Below are 20,890 nucleotides of genomic sequence, written 5' to 3' on the forward strand. Positions count from 1 at the left end.
ATTCTATCTGAAGATAAAGCCTCCATTTTTAAATAATTCATTTAAAGAAGGCTTATACCTATTACAATAAATAGGATTTTCCCCAAAGTATTTCAGTGTATATGTAGTCCAACTTAGTTTAGGGTTTGGCACTCAAAAGAAGAAAATGTAGTGTTTTACTTATTGATTGGTATTTTATTTATTCTTGAACAGAATATGTGGTCCCTTCAAATGCTGTATGACACATACAACTGGAAAATTACCTTCCATTGGCACTATGTTTGCCTCACCAGTGCATTTAATCCTACTAACAACCATTCAAACAGCACAATAAGCAAATTCACAAAAAACTGAACACAAAATAAAAACAGAACAAAACCCAAACCTAAACATTATAACATGCAACTTCAGTTTGTTACATTGAACGTTCTAAACTTCTAAGCATGCAAAAAAGGATGGTCTGCATTTAAGATTTTTTTTTCCTTTTTAAAAGTTTTACATGGCAGCCTGACATCATGCACACACACAATATACAACAATACTACAGCAGGTAAATGAGAGAGGCCAATAACTTTTATACAAAGATCCATGGCTTGTGCCATCACAAGCCCTATGATAAATTTGGAAAGTAATGTTGAACCCCTAGAACAAGGGACCAACATGTAATTACTAGGGTAATGCCAGCACTGCATGCAGATCTGAAACATGAGCCTAAAACAAAGCCCAAAGCAGATGGCAGGGAGTGGAATTAGTCTCAAGTCTCAAAAAGGTGGTTTAAGCTATTAAAAAAAACAACCACAAAACCGAAAACACCCCCCCCCCCCAATCTTAAGAAAAAAGATTAAAAGAAAAAACCCATGCAACAGACAATGGGGACATCTAAAAATAACCATAAAATTTGACAGTGTATAGATTATATTCTAATTAGCAAAATATGTGGTGTATTAGAGTGACTTGCATAAAACCCACAAATGCAAGCCTAATGCTAAAAATGTTCCAGTAGACCTAAACCTCAAATATTTCAAAACAAACCTTGTATTCCTTAGATGTGAAACCCAAAATTTATTGTACTAAGTTATTCATGTATTTTGTGTGTAATCAATACACTCATCTTTGTGCCACAAATATCAACTTGGGCTCATGGAGCCAGGCTCAGCTTTGAGATTTACATGCAGGACTCTTAAGAGTCAATAGAAAGCACATAACAGATCTGCAGGATGAAAGCACTGTGTTGCAAATCTGCTCACTTTATTCAAAACACAATGAAAATTTACTGACTCGGGTACTTAGTGCTTAAAGACTGGATTGAGAAGCTGTGAACTGAAAGACAATAGCCTGCCTTTGGTTGCCCATGATGAAATACAGGACATAATGCAATATAGCAGCAAGGGACAAAGAATTAAGATACCATATTTATACAGTATTACCATTTAACGGCATAATGAGGCACAAGCCTTAAGGCTAAAATACGGAATCAGGCCAAAAAAATGGACAGAAAGGGGCTTAAACCACTGAGTCTTTGATATCAAGAATATCCACAATAGAGGTCAGACCTCTGATCTCTGATTAACAGTACCTCTCCTGCATCCTTCCACTAACAGCATAAGGTTGGATATCTATGTATTCCTTCTTTCCATCATGTATTCACATTCTTCACATATTGTATTTCTGTGAAGCAGTGCTTTGAAGCTTGTAGAGCTCTGCTTTAACATGACAATTTTGTTGCTGTGCTGATCCTTGTTACAATTCTGATGCTTTTAAAAGTTGCTACACTTAAAAAACAACAAATACCCTAACCTTGATTTACAACTATCTTGCAAGATTAAAACTGTGAAAGGATTCTGCTGTTGTGGGCTGCTATTTACATCCACAATCTAATGCAGATGACTGAACCATTGAGACCGTCTATAGCTCCCATTAGATAGTACACTACTGGCATGCAGAACTCTAGTGTTCATAGAATGAAATTCATGTTAACAGCATACCTCAAAGCAAGGACACCACAAAAGGCAACAACAGGTTTAAACTGTAGATTTGTCTGGATGCTCCTTATGTGGAAAAGCCAGAAAAAGAATACATTGAGAAGATGCCTTCTTGAACCAAAATGGTTAAAAACAATAGCAAAAACCAAAACAAACCAAAGGAATACAGCAGACTGAGCAGAAGGCAACAAATACTTCTCCTTCTCTAAAGGAGGTCTTCAGTGTAAAAGGAACCCCCACCCCCATAAGATTGTATTTATTGTGTAAAAGATTAACTACAATTAGGTTTCTAAGCCCACAAACAAACATCCAGGTTGCTAGGTTCTGATATTAAATGAGAGACTACTGATTGCCAATGCGTAGTCTAAAGTCATCTTAAGTAGCATATATACTATTAAACTTGTGGCACCAAGCACTTGGGTTCTGCTAAGAATGTGTATAACAAAACAGAGTACAACATTTGGGATTAAAGGCAGCTTTGTTGTGTGTATTTTACTGGTTCCTACAACTTGTCCTACAACAGGTCCTTAACTTGCATTTTCTAATTAACTGGTTAAACAGATTAAATATATTTTTATAGTTTAAAGCCTTTTCACTGAAAGGTGCATAAGTCAAACACTTGATATCCTACTGCCCTGTGACTAGTAAAAATGCACAAGTATTTCTATGTACTGCAAGTTCTTAAAAAGCTTAATTTGAAATAAAGTGTAGAAACACAGTAGATTGATGTTACTTGGGTTAGGCACTCCTTACTGCTGCACAAACTGTTTAAACCTTTCAGAAGAGTCACCTCTGTCCCAACCCAGAAAACAAGGACTGCCAGTAGCCAAGAAATTAGATTTAATGTTACAAAAGAAGGCATATCGAAAATAGCAAACTACACTTGCATGTGGCAGTTGAACAGGTGAGTGCAAGATTGAAGAAAAAGTTAAAATCTATGAAAAAATCTAGATTACAATACTAGATTGACTTCACACAGCTTGAATTTGCAGCTGTTCTTTGCTTTTAACTCCCTCCCACCCAAATATATTGGACTTCCTTCAAGAAAAGGAGTTCTCTTACGCAAAATGTGTCACGTTCACATAAATTTGTATTATTCAGAACAAAACAGTTTTGCTGGCAGAGATTGTGGGTTCGCAGGGACATTTAAGCTTTCATTTAACTGAAAAACAGTCAAGTCTTTGTGTCTACAAATTTTACATTTAATAGTTCCACAAATTTGGCAGAAGTTCATGATGACGTCTAGGATGTCTTCACCAAATCATAGACATAAATATGGAAATCATCATCAAACTTGATGAAATAGACAGATGGTTTGGCTTCAACTTGATGAATGACCATGCCAGTCCGTTTTGAGCCATCTTCTTTGGCATATTCCACTTGTTTGCCTACCAGGCTGTCCACAACTTCACCTGGTTCCCGTTCTGCAGGAGGTGAATCATCTGTAATATGAAAATACAATGTACTTTGGTAGACATTTATGGATTTTTTCCAATATATAAAACTGCAGAGTCTTCTTTAAAAGTTAAAAAACAATCACAAGTTTAAAATGCAGAGTATGTCTAAAACAAGTTGAGTTGTTCAGACAAGTACCTAACTATTGCTATGCTTCTAGAAAATACAGTCACAGAATTTTTTTTTTTAGGTAATACCATCTTCAATTTTATGAAGTAAAAAATAGCACTTCGATTGGTTAGAAAAGTAAATCTTTTGACATGAAGGTTTACACACCAATTACAGAACATGTTTATAGATAATTGAATTTAAGCCCCCAGCAGAATAAGGCACTGAGTCTCTTTAACAGAAAGGCAGGTGTGCTAGAACTCCCTCTCCCCACACGCTCTATCCAAAATGTCAATGCAAACATGCCATTGCAACAAAACCACATCTTCCAAGCTAAGTGTAACCTCCTTAATCAATAATGCTGTTAAAAGGGGCTTCTGATTTCACACTAGAATGGATACTGTTGAGAAGTCTAACTATATTATTTGCTTTCTAGCAAAATCTACCCAGAAGTATCCTCAAGGACACAATTCACATTGTCTGTAAAAGATCCAAATTCAGGGAAGGTAGCTCATAGTTCAGAGTGTCTTAGAAACAGAGGTAAGTAGTAGATAGTCTCAGGAAAAAAAGATCACATTAAAGACATAATTCTTAAATATGGAAAGCATAAGCCTTTTAGCTTATTTTTCTAAGATGGAAGAAAGCAAAGCAGAATTTAAAAAGGAATTGCAAGGCATTTGGAGGTGCCAACTCTGAAAGAGCTTGCTTTATTTGTTTCTTTAGGAATAGGAAGGTCACTTTTTTCATTAACATTTGTGGCTCACTCTCTTCAAGCCACAGATATGTTGCTTTTTGTTAGGCTGGAAAAAATCTAAAAACATAGGATTACTACAGAGGTTATGCAAATAAGCGCCACTTGTTTACTCAGCCATCAGACTATTTGTTATCAGTATTTATGTAGTGCATTGCATAGCCAAACACTAGTTATCTAATTAAAAATTTACTTTAAAGCCAAAATTGCCTCTCTGTCAGAGAAGTGCTTTTGAGGTGCAGGAGAGAAATGAGAGTACAATATTCTTGACAAACTTTTTTCTTCTTTTTTTGTACTAGCTATCCAAATCTCTTGAACAATACTGATTTTGTGAAAATCCTTCTATATTTATAGGAAAAACCCAATAACTTTCACTTCAAGAAAGGAAGAAAAAATATCCCTCCTAACCTATTGAAAAATTTTTCTTGTTTATGTATTTAAACATGTGAGAGAAAATGAGTTTTCAAAAGATTAGTGCTTCTTTCCTCCAAGAAGCTATTAAAAAGCTTTCCAAACTGAAGACGCCTACCCAAACTAAATTAATCTGACTATTTTAGTTAGCCCCAAAACATTATTCTTATAAGAACTGCTTCAGAAATACAGCTCCTTGAGATGGCTCTTGATTTGTGACACTTCTATAAGAAAATAACAGTGGAAGGATTCTAGTTTGTCAGTTTCTGTTAAAAAAATCTAAAGTGTAATCTCTTCCACAATAGTATGTATATCTTTATCAGAATTAGGAATTATTACGGAAAAGGATTTTCCAGTATTTATTGCATATTTCACCACTGATTCAAGTAAAATATTTCAGAAGTTGTTTAATACAGATGTATTTTCTGTTGTACTGTAACCTTTGTTAGTTTTGATACTTAAAAAGATCCTTGTTTGTCTACTCTTTTCCATACATAAACCATAAGCCAAACAATAATACAAAGAGAGATGCTGCTTTCCAGAAGAAAAAAGTAACTGGCCTACTTACTGGAATCAGGCATAATGCGAAGGTCACCTTCTTTATAGTCATCTAAGAGTTGGTACATGTACAAGACAGGATCTTTCTCGTAGGTAATATAAAACCATGTGTTCATAATAGGAGCTCGAGCCAAGACCATCCCCCTCCATTCATCTTTTGAGCCATCCTCTGTCTCAAACATATGTTCCACAGCTTTGCCAATCATTGTGTCTGCCAGATGGGCATCACTAATTCGAGATGAAGCTGAAATGGTAGCAGTTCATAAGTATGTCCATTCAAAAGTACAGAAATAAGTCTTTGTAAAAAATAATCTTTATCCAGATTCATGAATAAATTTGTTTGAAAGTTAGTCAATTCACATACAAAACAAATACTGTCCATTCCAGAGTGTTGAAGACCAAAGAACTGCAGAACTTGAAGAATTATTTTAACATGTTAACACTCTTATTGACATTTTCCATCATTGTACCCCCCCCCAATTAATCAAACTATCATAATGCAAGGTAAAGGGAGACCAATATAGGCCATAGCAAAGAACAGTGTCTGTATTTTAAATATTTGTATTGTGGGGGGAGGGGAGGAAGAGAGGTTAAATCACAGAGCAGCTGTATGAAGTTATTAATGAAGGTGGTGTTTGGTTTGGTTCCCCCTAACCCCATTCTAGAGACTGCTACTGATCTCTGCAGTCAGGAAAAACAAGAACTTATTCCATTCAGAAATAAGTAATTACTAGGGTAAACTTCGAACTTTACAGTTTGGAAAAACCTGCAGTTTAACAATTCAGTGCTAATTATGAAAACCAATAAAGCCTTGTTACTAGTCAAGTTATTTCACTTAGAAAATGCTTTTTTCCCTCCATTTGTATTAATACCTAGGGAAAGCACATGAAAAAAAACCCAAAAACAACCCAACACATAATTACTGTCAAACACACACGAGACAACATAGCCAGGACATTTCTCAGCGGGCTCAGAGTTTAAAATTTAATAGAAATATCAATGTTACATGTACATAAGCTTGTTAGGGATAAGACTCTAAACAAGAAAAAATACAGAATTTACTGCATACTGTTTAAAGACAAAAGACAGCACTATGCTCTCTGGTATCATCAAATCTTTGTGAAATCAAGAAAAATTAGACAGAACATTTAGATTATCTGCCATGTGATGAAAAGTAATTTCATAAAATTTAAATGTTCTGACAACACGTGCATATAGGAAAAAACCTCTTACCAACTCTGTCTGGAAGGACTTCAAGTGCTGAAACTCTTTCATCTTTGTGCAGTTCTAGTCCATAAACACAATCAAATCCATCATACTTTATAAGATAGAGAGAGGGATTTACAGGAACTTGATCAAGAACTGTGCCCTTCCATTGTGTTACAGGTCCACTCCCTTCTTTCCAGCCATGCTGTATTCTGCAGCCTACAATGTTTCTTCGTGGCTGAGAAATAGGTTTGCTTGGTCCAACATTGTTTCTATGCTTTCTGTACACAGATACAAACATAACATTAAACAAGTACATACTCAAAATTCTACTCCGGACAAGAGCTGTATGCTTTAAGAAGGCAATATATCATTATATATTAATAAAGATAGATACATTAAATTCTAACACATACAGCTTAGTGCACCTTATTCAAATTAGGGTATAAAGCATATTACATTGCACTGGAAAAAGAAAAAAAAAAACACTCTGAAAAGTAGTGGAACACTTTCAACATTTTGTATAAGGTTGCTTTCATAATAGTAGTTTCTAAAACTAGTTTGCTTAAGCCAGAAGAACTGTTTTAACCATTGCTACACTGAACATCAAAAGTAAAACTTGCTTGTTAAAACCCTAAATCGGGTCTCAAAGAGCAATGTTACCTAACAGTATTATACTTTTGCTACTTTGTTGCTCTCTGCAGAACAGTAAACATAATTCCCTTACCCCAGGAGGAAGAAGTCAGTGAAAACATTAGTGGTGGTTGACTAAAATTCTTCAAAGCATTTGTTTTCCCTAACCTGTGTTGTCACCCAAAGGAAATTTCGCTTCCCTCTGCACTTACAGGTATCTTTGACTTCAAGTGTTTTTAAAGACACATGGTAGTGACAATATTCTTCTAACATTCCTTTTTAGTACAACACAAGAAAAATGATATGCAAAGGTCACAGCAATAGAAGGGATACTCTTTAAAGCAGATAATATATTAAATATACTTTTTACCCTTCCTCAGTTTTTTAATCCAACTTGCACAGAAAAATTCCTTCCGGTGAATATTAGTTGCTCTGATAAAGTGTCATGTAAGCTATTTGACAGTTTCAACCCACTAAAGTAGTGTTACACAAGTTCTACTCAGTTAAAAAAAACCCAATAACTGACATTTGTGAATACAAGGGAAGAAACATATGAACATCACAACAGTACATTGGTGATAAATGTCTATTATCTTTATTTTAGCATGCTATAATATGCATATTCATTTCTAAAATGATATTTAGAGGGTTGCCTGATTAAAATTCTCACTAACGTTAGCTAATTCCAAAATAAATTTCTGGATTAGTTACCAGTTATAGTACACTTCATTTAAATGACAATAAAATATACACATCACTAGCATGCTTAAAAACAGCATCTACAAAAAAAAAATCAGTTGCAAAAAACAACATCCATCCTTAGATTAGTGGCAGCGACCAAAGAGAAATGTCTCCAGGAACAATGAAAGCTCACAGAGCAGCCCATGTATGACAGAGATCCAAAAGACACAAATAGAAATCATATCAGGAAAGTCTTATTATTAGTCTTAAAGAATAATAAAAACAGTATATAAAATTAGTAATGCTGAAGATGTAATGATAACTCTATTAAAAACAAGAAGTACAATTCCTTCAGCAGCTTGTCCCACTGCCAGACTTTCATTCTCCATGAAAATCTTAGAAGAGTTCCACAGTACCTTTTGTCAAATTTAACTTTTGTGATGATTTAACCTTCTCAAGGAGGTCAGTCTGCATTCATAATATGTGTTGTCGAAGTTAGGAGTGTTATAAAAATGCTAACCTCTTCCAGTTAAAAGGCACTCCCCTGCAAAATTGGTTCTAATTTTCCACAGAAACTTGAACACATGTTCAAATACCAGTTCTTGATCAAGTCTTACTTTTTTTTTTTAATTGTAATAGGCTCAGTAATATTTTATTATGAAGAAAAGAGATGAGAAATCTGGTTCTTGGGCACAATGAAAATGAGTTCAGTTTGCATGCAATTAATTTATTTAGTTTTAATGAATCTTAATTCCATTTTAAGGCATCCTCACAGAATAAAACCAACTGCTACTGAATCTAAAAAGTTAAGGTTGAAAAAGGTAAAATAATATTGTTCACATATAACCACAGTCAATTTTTCTTTCTGCCTATAAAGCATAATCATAACATTTAAATTTGCACAACTAAGTAAAATGCTTTAGTCATTTTAAAAAAATATGATGGAAAAAGACTACATAATTAAGTTCAAATTGGTAACTACCTTTTAAAACGCCTTGCAGAGCACAAAAAGCATTATAAATGCAGTTACAAATCAAGCAGCAGCTAGGTATACTTGCAGTTCAAGTTTTTCTTTGTCTGAAGGCTGTACTACAGGCACTCATTCTCATTTGTAGTGGTTCATATAGCAAGAAATATGATTTTCAAATGAATAAATTGCCAAAGAAACACTATTTTTGCTTGCATCTGAACATGTAATAAGAAAGAAAACATAGGTTTCTAACTGACTACAAGTAATGGAACTGTAGAATGGTCAGCCTTTAAAGATCACAGAATCATAGAATCATAGAATCGTCAAGGTTGGAAAAGACCCTTAAGATCATCGAGTCCAACCGTTAACCTATCACTGTCAAGTCCATCTATACCATGTCTTCGAGCACCGTATATATCCATTCCTTAAATACCTCCAGGGATGGAGACTCAACCACTTCCCTGGGCAGCCTGTTCCAATGCTTGACCACCCTCTCGGTGAAGAAGTTTTTCCTAATATCCAATCTAAACCTCGCCTGGCGCAGCTTGAGGCCGTTTCCTCTTGTCCTATCACTTGTTACTAGGGAGAAGAGACTGACCCCCACCTCGCTACAACCTCCTTTCGGGTAGTTGTAGAGAGCAATAAGGTCTCCCCTCAGCCTCTTCTTCTCCAGACTAAACAACCCCAGTTCCCTCAGCCACTCCTCATAAGACATGTGCTCTAGACCCTTCACCAACTTCGTTGCCCTCCTCTGGACACACTCCAGCACCTCGATGTCCTTCTTGTAGTGAGAGGCCCAAAACTGAACACAGTACTCAAGGTGAGGCCTCACCAGTGCCGAGTACAGGGGCACTATCACCTCCCTGGTCCTGCTGGTCACACTATTCCTGATACAAGCCAGGATGCCATTGGCCCTCTTGGCCATCTGAGCACACTGCTGGCTCATGTTCAGGCAGCTGTCAACCAACACCCCCAGGTCCTTTTCCGCCAGGCAGCTCTCCAGCCACTCCTCCCCAAGCCTGTAGCGTTGCATGGGGTTGTTGTGACCCAAGTGCAGGACCCGGCACTTAGCCTTGTTGAATCTCATACAGTTGGCCCTGGCCCATCAGTCCAGACTGTCCAGATCCCTCTGTAGGGCCTTCCTACCCTCCAGCAGATCAACACTCCCACCCCACTTGGTGTCATCTGCAAACTTCCTGAGGGTGCACTCAATCCCCTCATCCAGATCATCAATGAAGATGTTGAACAGGACCTGCCCCAACACTGAGCCCTGGGGAACACCACTTGTGACCGGCCGCCAACTGGATTTGACTCCATTCACCACCACTCTCTGGGCTCGGCCGTCCAGCCAGTTTTTAACCCAGCGCAGAGTGCCCTTATCCAAGCCGTGAGCAGCCAGCTTCTCCAGGAGAATGCTGTGGGAGACTGTGTCAAAGGCCTTACCAAAGTCCAAGTAGACAACATCCACAGCCTTCCCCTCATCCACTAAGCGGGTCACCTTGTCATAGAAGGAGACCAGGTTAGTGAAACAGGATCTGCCTTTCCTAAACCCATGCTGGCTGGGCCTGATCCCTCGGTTGTCCCGCACTTGCTGCATGATGGCACTCAAGATGACCTGCTCCATGACCTTCCCTGGCACTGAGGTCAGGCTGACAGGCCTGTGGTTCCCTGGATCCTCCTTCTGACCCTTCTTGTAGAGGGGTGTCACGTTTGCTAGCTTCCAGTCATCTGGGACCTCCCCGGTTGACCAGGACTGCTGATAAATGATGGAGAGAGGCTTGGCCACCTCCTCTGCCAGCTCCCTCATTATCCTCGGGTGGATCCCATCTGGCCCCATGGACTTGTGCGCATCCAGGTGGAGGAGCAGGTCAGTGACTGCCACCTCTTCGACAACTGGGACTTCACTCTGCATCCTATCTCCGTCTCCCAGCTCAGGGGCCTGAAAACCCCGAGGATGACTAGCTTGACTATTAAAGACTGAGGCAAAGAAGGCATTAAGTACCTCAGCCTTCTCTTCATCCTTCGTGGCAAGGTTACCTTCTGTATCCAACAAAGGAGGGAGATTCTCCCTGGCCCTCCTTTTGTCACTAACATATTTATAAAAACTTTTTTTGTTGTCTTTAACAGCGGTGGCCAGTTTAAGTTCCAGCTGCGCCTTCGCCTTTCTGATCTTCTCCCTGCATATCCTCACAACATCCTTGGAATCCTCCTGAGTCGCCTGCCCCTTCTTCCAAAGGCGGTAGGCTCTCCTTTTTTTTCTGAGTTCTAGCCAAAGCTCTCTGTCCAGCCAGGCCAGTCTTCTCCCCCGCCTGCTCGACTTGCGGCACATGGGGACGGCCTGCTCCTGCGCCTTTAAGATTTCCTCCTTGAATAACATCCAGCCTTCCTGGACTCCTTTGCCCTTCAGGACTGCCTCCCAAGGGACTCTGTCAACCAGGCTCCTAAACAATCCAAAGTCTGCCCTCCGGAAGTCCAAGGTGGCAGTTCTGCTGACCTCCCTCCTTACTTCTCCAAGAATCGAAAACTCTATCATTTCATGGTCACTGAGCCCAAGACAGCCTCCGACCACCACATCACCCACCAGGCCCTCTCTGTTCGTAAACAGCAGGTCCAGTGGGGCACCTCCCCTGGTTGGCTTGCTTACCAGCTGCGTCATGAAGTTATGTTCCACACACTCCAGGAACCTCTAAGACTGCTTTCTCTCTGCTGTGTTGTATTTCCAGCAGATATCTGGTAAGTTGAAGTCTCCCACGAGAACAAGGGCTAGGGATTGCGAGACTTCAGCCAACCGCTTGTAGAATACTTTTTGTCTGTTTCCTCATCTTGGTTGGGTGGTCTATAACAGACTCCCACCAGGATATCTATCTGCCTTGCTGGCCTTCCCCCTGATCTTTACCCATAAGCACTCAACCTTATCATTACTGTCGTTGAGCTCTAGACAGTCAAAACACTCCCTAACATACAGGGCTACCCCTCCCCCTCATATAGTTCCAACCCTTCTACCATGGGCAGGGACATCTTTCACTAGATCAGGTTGCTCAAAGTCCTGTCCAACCTGACTTTGAACACTTCCAATAATGGGTAATCCACAACTTCTCTGGGCAACCTGTTCCAGTGTCTCACCACCCACATCGTAAATAATTTCTTCTTTATGTCCAATCTAAATCTACCCTCTTTCAGTTTAAAACCATTGCCCCTTCTCCTGTCACTACAGGCCCTGGCAAAAAGTCTCTCTCCATCTTTCATATAAGCCCCCTTTATATATTGAAAAGCTATAATAAGGTGTCCCCGGAGCCTTCTCTTCTCCAGGCTGGACAACCCCAACTCTCTCCAGCCCTCTGATCACTGTCGTGGTCCTCCTCTGGACTTGCTCCAACAGGTCCATGTCTTTCTTGTACTGGGGGCCCCAGAACTGGATGCAGTACTCCAGGTGGGGTCTCACCAGAGCGGAGTAGAGGGGGAGAATCACCTCCCTCGACCTGCTGGCCGTGCTTCTTTTTATGCAGCCCAGGACACGAGTGGCTTTCTGGGATGAGAGTGAACATTGCCAGCTCATGTCTAATTCTTCATCCACCAGTATGCCCAAGTCCTTCTCTGCAGGGCTGCTCTCAAACCATATACTTCCATATAAGATAATAGTAACTTTCTCAAATCTCTTTTTATCTCAACAGAATGTTGTTTCCTTTTGAGATGCTATAATCAGAAAGCCCAAAATGTTTCACTTCAGTTTTATTAGTATTATCTTTAAAATTCCACAAAGTTTTGTTCTTAAAGACCGCGATAACATTTCAATCCCCTAGACATTCAATATTTCAACATATATAAAACACACAGAGCCAGGAGAACCAGGCAACACCAAGTCCTAAAAACAGTTCTTGATGCATCAGTTATACCCTCATTGTAAAGGGCCCTTCAATTGCAGTAAGTTTCAGATCCTCTTGTTTCATAGAAATCATAGAATCACTGAGGTTGGAAAAGACCTTTAAGATCATCAAGTCCAAATGCAAACCTAACACTGTCAAGTCCACCACTAAACCACAGAATCATAGAATCGTCAAGGTTGGAAAAGACCCTTAAGATCATCGAGTCCAACCGTTAACCTATCACTGCCAAGTCCATCTATACCATGTCTTCGAGCACCGTATATATCCATTCTTTAAATACCTCCAGGGATGGAGACTCAACCACTTCCCTGGGCAGCCTGTTCCAATGCTTGACCACCCTCTCGGTGAAGAAGTTTTTCCTAATATCCAACCTAAACTTCCCTTGGCGCAGCTTGAGGCCGTTTCTTCTCGTCCTATCGCTTGTTACTAGGGAGAAGAGACCGACCCCCACCTCGCTACAACCTCCTTTCGGGTAGTTGTAGAGAGCAATAAGGTCTCCCCTCAGCCTCCTCTTCTCCAGGCTAAACAACCCCAGCTCCCTCAGCCACTCCTCATAAGACTTGGTCTCTAGACCCTTCACCAACTTCGTTGCCCTTCTTTGGACATGCTCCAGCATCTCAACATCCTTCTTGTAGTGAGGGGCCCAAAACTGAACACAGTACTCAAGGTGAGGCCTCACCAGTGCCGAGTACAGGGGCACTATCACCTCCCTGGTCCTGCTGGCCACACTATTCCTGATACAAGCCAGGATGCCATTGGCCCTCTTGGCCACCTGGGCACACTGCTGGCTCATGTTCAGGCAGCTGTCAACCAACACCCCCAGGTCCTTTTCCGCCAGGCAGCTCTCCAGCCACTCCTCCCCAAGCCTGTAGCGTTGCATGGGGTTGTTGTGACCCAAGTGCAGGACCTGGCACTTAGCCTTGTTGAACCTCATGCAGTTGGCCCTGGCCCAACGATCCAGCCTGTCCAGGTCCCTCTGCAGGGCCTTCCTACCCTCCAGCAGATCAACACTCCCACCCAACTTGGTGTCATCTGCAAACTTCCTGAGGGTGCACTCAATCCCCTCATCCAGATCACCTATGAAGATATTGAACAGGACTGGCTCCAACACTGAGCCCTGGGGAACAGCACTCGTGACTGGCCGCCAACTGGATTTGACTCCATTCACCACCACTCTCTGGGCTCGGCCGTCCAGACGGTTTTTAACCCAGCGCAGAGTGCATTTATCCAAGCCGTGAGCAGCCAGCTTCTCCAGGAGAATGCTGTGGGAGACTGTGTCAAAGGCCTTACTAAAGTCCAAGTAGACAACATCCACAGCCTTCCCCTCATCCACTAAGCGGGTCACCTTGTCATAGAAGGAGACCAGGTTAATCAAGCAGGACCTGCCTTTCATGAAGCCATGCTGGCTGGGCCTGATCCCCCGATTGTCCCGCACGTGCCGCATAATGCCACTCAAGATGATCTGCTCCATGGCCTTCCCTGCCACCGAGGTCAGGCTGACAGGCCTGTGGTTCCCCGGATCCTCCTTCCAGCCCTTCTTGTAGAGGGGCGTCACATTTGCTAACTTCCAGTCATCTGGGACCTCCCCAGTTGACCAGGACTGCTGATAAATAATGGAGAGTGGCTTGGCCAGCTCCCCTGCCAGCTCCCTCATTATCCTCGGGCGGATCCCATCTGGCCCCATGGACTTGTGAGCATTCAGGTGGATGAGCAGGTCAGTGACTGCCACCTCTTCGACAACTGGGGCTTCTTCATTCTGCATCCTATCTCCATCTCCCAGCTCAGGGGCCTGAAAAACCCGAGGATGACTAGCTTGACTATTAAAGACTGAGGCAAAGAAGGCATTAAGTACCTCTGCCTTCTCCTCATCCTTCGTGGCAATGTTTCCCTTCACATCCAACAAAGGATGGAGATTCTACCTGGCCCTCCTTTTGTCGCTGATATATTTGTAAAAACTTTTTTTGTTATCTTTAACGGCAGTGGCCATTTAAGCTCTAGCTGGGCCTTTGACCTTCTAATTTTCTCCCTGCATAACCTCATGACACCCTTGTAGTCCTCCTGAGTTGCCTGCCCCTTCTTCCAAAGGTTTTAACTTCTCCTTTTTTTCCTGCGTTCCAGCCAAAGCTCTCTGTTAAGCTAGACGGTCTTCTCCCCCGCCTGCTCAACTTGCGGCACATGGGGACGGCCTGCTCCTGTGCCTTTAAGATTTCCTTCTTGAAAAACATCCAGCCTTCCTGGACTCCTTTGCCCTTCAGGACTGCCTCCCAAGGGACTCTGTCAACCAGGCTCCTAAACAATCCAAAGTCTGCCCTCCGGAAGTCCGAGGCGACAGTTCTGCTGACCTCCCTCCTTACTTCTCCAAGAATCGAAAACTCTATCATTTCATGGTCACTGAGCCCAAGACAGCCTCCGACCACCACATCACCCACCAGGCCTTCTCTGTTCGTAAACAGCAGGTCCAGCGGGGCACCTCCCCTGGTTGGCTTGCTTACCAGCTGTGTCAGGAAGTTACCTTCCACACACTCCAGGAACCTCCTAGACTGCTTTCTCTCTGCTGTGTTGTATTTCCAGCAGATATCTGGTAAGTTGAAGTCTCCCACGAGAACAAGGGCTAGAGATTGTGAGACTTCAGCCAACCACTTATAGAATACTTTGTCTGTTTCCTCATCCTGGTTGGGTGGTCTATAACAGACTCCCACCACGATATCTGCCTTGTTAGCCTTCCCCCTGATCTTTACCCATAAGCACTCAACCTTATCATTACTGTCGTTGAGCTCTAGACAGTCAAAACACTCCCTAACATACAAGGCTACCCCTCCACCTCTCCTTCCTAGCCTGTCCCTTCTAAAGACCTTGTAGCCATCCATTGCAGCACTCCAGTTGTGTGAGTAATCCCACCATGTTTCCGTGATGGCGACCACATCATAGTTTTCCTGCCACACAGTGGCTTCCAGCTCCTCCTGTTTATTGCCCATGCTGCGTGCATTGGTGTAAATGCACTTCAGTTGGGCTATTGATCTCTTCTCCAACACAGGCATGCAACCCCTAGGCTCATCCCTAGCCAGCCTGGTTTTATCCCCTTCCCCCTTCGCATCTAGTTTAAAGCTCTCTCAATGAGGCCTGCTAACTCCTGAGCCAGAATCCTTTTCCCCCTTTGCGACAGGTGGACCCCATCTGTCTCCAGCAGGCCTGGTGCCATGTAAACTGCCCCATGGTCGAAAAACCCAAAATTCTGTCGCTGGCGCCAGCCCCCGAGCCATGTGTTAATGAGATGGGTCATCCTGTTCCTTTCCGTATTCCTCCCGGCTACTGAAGGGATGGAGGAAAACACTACCTGCACTCCTGATCCTTCAAGTAATCACCCCAGTTCTCCAAAATCCCTTTTGATTGTCTTGATGCCACTATCAGCTACCTCGTTGCTGCCAACCTGAACAACCAATAGTGGATAATAATCGGATGATTTTACCAGCCTAGGGAGCTTCCTAGTAATGTCTCTGACCCAGGCCCCAGGGAGGCAGCAGACTTCCCTATGGGATGGGTCCGGTCAGCATATTGGGCCCTCTGTTCCCCTCAGAAGAGAGTCGCCTATGACAATTATCCTTCTTTTTTTCTTACCAGTGGCCGTTGTAATGCGTGGGGCTGACTGGTTCCTCCTAGTCAACCCCTTGGATGGATCACTGTCCGTATCTTCATCCTCCTGGCCCTCGAGTTCCAGAGCCTCATACCTATTGTGTAAGGGCACCTGGGAGGGTGAGGTAGGCCGGGAGAGGATTTGCCTGCTGCGCCGAGCAGGGATCTGTTTCCATCCCCCTCCATCTCTTAGGTCCCCTCCTTCTGCCTGGTGGCAAGAGGGTGAGGGAGCCTCTCCTTCTCTTGATGCTTCCATCTGGCGTGCTCGTCTCAGGGATGGTAGGGAGTGGCTCCACCAGTCTATCTCCCTCTTGCACTCCCTGATACTCCTCAGTCTTTCTACTTCTTCTTTCACCTCTGCCACCAGGCTGAGCAGATCCTCCACCTGGTCGCACTTCACGCAGGTGTTGTCTTGGCTGCCGTCCGTCACCAGAGAAAGGCTCTGGCACTCCCTGCAGCCAGAGACCTGGGTGGCTGTATGTTTTTGTGGGAGCTCTGTCTGCGTCGCCACATCCCTTCTGGCTATGGCTCTTGTCCGAGTGGAAACCATGGCTAGGTCTCTTCCGAGAGGGCAAAGACCACAAGTAGAGCTCACCGTCTGACTGCGCCCTGCCAGCGTGAACTGCCGCGCAAACTGCCACGCCACGCCCTTTCTGCCATGCCATGCCCTGTTTGCCCACCCTGGTCGCAGTCTCTGCCTAGGGGCATTTAAATCTCCTGCAGTTGCCGCGGCAACGTCCAAGCCCTGTCTGCCTCACTCAAGAGAGCTGCCGGTTTTTGGCGCAAAGGCCCCACCAGGCTCTTTATTGGGTTCCCCGGCACAGGAAACCCCCTTTTCCACCCCAATCTAGTGCCCAGTCGCAGGACTTACCATTGCTGCCGCCGCGTGCCTCACCGACTGAGTCCTAAGCACCATGTCTACAGGGATGGGGACTCAACCACTTCCCTGGGCAGCTTGTTCCAATGCCTGACTACCCTTTCAGTGAAAAAATTTTTCCTAATATCCAATCTAAAACTCCCCTGGCGCAATGTAAGGCCGTTTTCTCTCGTCCTATCGCTTGTTACTTGGGAGAAGAGACCGACCCCCACCTCGCTACAACCTCCTTTCAGGTAGTTGTAGAGAGCAATAAGGTCTCCCCTCAGCCTCCTCTTCTCCAGGCTAAACACCACCAGTTCCCTCAGCCGCTCCTCATAAGACTTGTGCTCTAGACCCTTCACCAGCTTCGTTGCCCTTCTTTGGACACACTCCAGCACCTCAATGTCCTTCTTGGAGTGAGGGGCCCAAAACTGAACACAGTACTCGAGGTGAGGCCTCACCAGTGCCGAGTACAGGGGCACTATCACCTCCCTGGTCCTGCTGGCCACACTATTCCTGATACAAGCCAGGATGCCATTGGCCCTCTTGGCCACCTGAGCACACTGCTGGCTCATGTTCGGGCGGCTGTCAACCAACACCCCCAGGTCCTTTTCCACCAGGCAGCTCTCCAGCAACCCCTACCCCAGCCTGTAGCATTGCATGGGGTTGTTGTGACCCAAGTGCAGGACCCGGCACTTAGCCTTGTTGAATCTCATACAGTTGGCCCCGGCCCATCAATCCAGCCTGTCCATATCCCTCTGCAGAGCCTTCCTACCCTCCAGCAGATCAACACTTCCACCCAGCTTGGTGTCATCTGAAAACTTCCTGAGGGTGCACTCAATCCCCTCATCCAGACCACTGATAAAGATATTAAACAGAATCAGCCCCAATACTGAGCCCTGGGGAACACCACTTGTGACCAGCTTCCAACTGGATTTAACTCCATTCACCACAACTCTTTGGGCCTGGCCATCCAGCCAGTTGTTTACACAGTGAGCAGTATACACATCCAAGCCGTGAGCAGCCAGTTTCTCCAGGAGAATGCCGTGGGAAACCGTGTCAAAGGCTTTAATAAAGTCCAGGTAGACAACATCCACAGCCTTTCCCTCATCCACTAAGCAGGTCACCTTGTCATAGAAGGAGATCAGGTTAGTCAAGCAGGACCTGCCTTTCCTAAACCCATGCTGACTGGGCCTGATCACGTTGTTGCCCTGTACATGCTGAGTGATGGCACTGACCTTCCCCATCTCTGTGGTCAGACTGACAGGCCTGTAGTTCCCCGGATCCTCCTTCTGGCCCTTCCTGTAGATGGGCATCACATGTGCTAACCTCCAGTCATCTGGGACCTCCCCGGCTAGCCAGGACTGCTGATAGATGATTCGAAGCAGCTTGGTGAGCTCTTCCACCAGCTCCCTCAGTACCCTTGGGTGGATCCCATCTGGCCCCATAGACTTGTGTGTGCCTAAGTGGTGTAGCAGGTCACTAACCATTTCCCCTTGGATTATGGGGGCTTCATTCTGCTCCCCATCCCTGCCTTCCAGCACAGGGGGCTGGGTACCTGGAGAACAATTGGTCTGACTATTAAAGACTGAGGCAAAGGAGGCATTAAGTACCTCAGCCTTTTCCTCATCCTTTGTCACTATGTTTCCCCCTGCATCCAGTAAAGGATGGAGATTCTCCTTAGCCCTCCTTCTGTTGTTAATGTATGTATAGAAACATTTTTTATTGTCTTTTACGGCAGTAGCCAGATTAAGTTTTAGTTGGGCTTTGGCCCTTCTAATTTTCTCCTTGCATAACCTCACAGCATCTTTGTAGTCCTCCTGAGTTGCCTGTCCCTTCTTCCATAGCTCTTAAACTCTCCTTTTATTGCTGAGTTCCAGCCAAAGCTCTCTGTTCAGCCAGGCCAGTCTTCTTCCCCACCGGCTTGTCTTTCAGCATATGGGGACGGCCTGCTCCTGCGCCTGTAAGATTTCCTTCTTGAAGAATGTCCAGCCTTCCTAGACTCCTTTGCCCTTCAGGACTGCCTCCCAAGGGACTCTGTCAACCAGGCTCCTAAACAGGCCAAAGTCTGCCCTCCGGAAGTCCAAGGTAGCAGTTCTGCTGACCCCCCTCCTTACTTCTCCAAGAATCGAAAACTCTGTCATTTCATGATTGCTGTGCCCAAGATGGCCTCCAACCATCACATCACCCACAAGTCCTTCTCTGTTCACAAACAACAGGTCCAGCAGGGCGTCTTCCCTAGTTGGCTCCCTCACCAGCTGTGTCAGGAAGTTATCATCTTCCACACACTCCAGGAACCTCCTAGACTGTTTCTTCTCTATATTGTATTTCCAACAGATATCTGGTAAGTTGAAGTCCCCCACAAGAACAAGGGCTAGTGATCGTGAGACTTCTCCCAGCTGCTTATAGAATACTTCATGTGTTTCCTCATCCTGGTTGGGTGGTCTATAACAGACTCCCACCATGATACCTGCCTTGTTGGCCTTTCCCCTGATTCTTACCCATAAACCCTCGACCATCACCATCGTCAAGCTCTATACAATCAAAACACTCCCTAACATACAGGGCTACCTCTCCACCTCTCCTTCCTTGCCTATCCCTTCTGAAGAGTTTATAGCCATCCATTGCAGCACTCCAGTTGTGCGAGTCATCCCACCATGTTTCTGTGATTGCAAGTACATCATAGTTTTCCAGCTGCACAATGGCTTCCAACTCCCGTTTGTTGCCCATGCTGCATGCATTGGTGTAGATGTACTTCAGTTGGGCTGTTGATCCTGCCACTTTTTTTGGGGGAGAAGCCCTAATTCCTATATGACTCTTCTCAGGCACTTCCGTGGTTTCTGACACATCAATAACCCTTGTATCTTTTCTGCCGCATGGATCTCCATCCCCTACCTCCACTGAGATGGCAGACCGAAGGACCTCACTAGCACACTGACCCTCAAATGTTGGTGTGCCGCCCCCAGGCTTATCTCTAGCGAGCCTGGTTTTATCCCTTTCCCCCTTCCAATCTAGTTTAAAGCTCTTTCAATGATCCCTGCTAACTCCTGTGCTAGGATCCTTTTCCCCCTTTGAGACAGGTGTACCCCATCTGTCGCCAGCAGGCCTGTAGACCTGTCATGTAGACCAACCCATGGTCAAAAATCCCGAAATCTTGCTGGTGACACCAGGCTCGGAGCCAGGTATTGATCAGCTGGCTCTTCCTGTGTCTTCCCTCATCATTCCCTGTGACTGGAGGAGAACACTACTTGTGCTCCTGATCCCTTAACCAGTCATCCCAAGGCCCTGAATTCTCGCTTGATTGCCCTCGGACTTCTTGTTGCAACTTCATAACTGCCTACCTGAAAAAGCAATAATGGATAATAATCCGAGGGCCATACCAGGATAGGAAGTTTTCTCTTCACATCTTTAACCCAGGCCCCAGGGAGGCAGCAGACTTCCCTAAGTGGGTCCCATCTGCATATTGGGCCTTCTGTTCCACTCAGAAGAGAGTCTCTTATGACAATAATTCATCTTTTTTTCTTTACGGAAGCAGTTTTGACGCAGGGTGTAGGCCGACTTAACCTTGGCGACACCTCCAAGCTAGATGAACCATTGTCCTCGTCATTGTTCGGTTCCACTTGCAGAGTGTCATACCTATTATGCAAGGGCACCTGGGAAGGTGGGGCAGTCACGGAGGAGATGCACCTGCTGTGCTGGGCAGGAACTTGTTGCCATTGCCCCCTATCCCTTAAGTCACTATGTTCAGCCAGGTGGAGAGAGGATAGGGAATCCTCCATATCATGG

At 44.2% G+C, this 20,890-nt stretch overlaps 1 protein-coding gene across 1 annotated transcript in view; it reads right to left on the minus strand.

Moving 5' to 3' along the window:
• Positions 1 to 2,275: 2,275 nt before the first annotated feature.
• LOC309601794 (spindlin-Z) overlaps positions 2,276 to 20,890 on the minus strand; it is a 106,061-nt gene continuing 87,446 nt past the window's right edge. Inside the window, exons 4-6 of the mRNA XM_082334922.1 lie at positions 6,478 to 6,731; positions 5,255 to 5,488; positions 2,276 to 3,403 (exon numbers count right to left, since the gene is read on the minus strand). Coding sequence (XP_082191048.1) covers positions 3,204 to 3,403; positions 5,255 to 5,488; positions 6,478 to 6,731 — 688 coding nt within the window. The 3' untranslated portion in view covers positions 2,276 to 3,203. The remainder of the gene's footprint in view (positions 3,404 to 5,254; positions 5,489 to 6,477; positions 6,732 to 20,890) is intronic.

Source organism: Platalea leucorodia (assembly GCF_965183815.1).
Source record: "Platalea leucorodia genome assembly, chromosome: W".
Lineage (NCBI taxonomy): Eukaryota > Metazoa > Chordata > Aves > Pelecaniformes > Threskiornithidae > Platalea > Platalea leucorodia.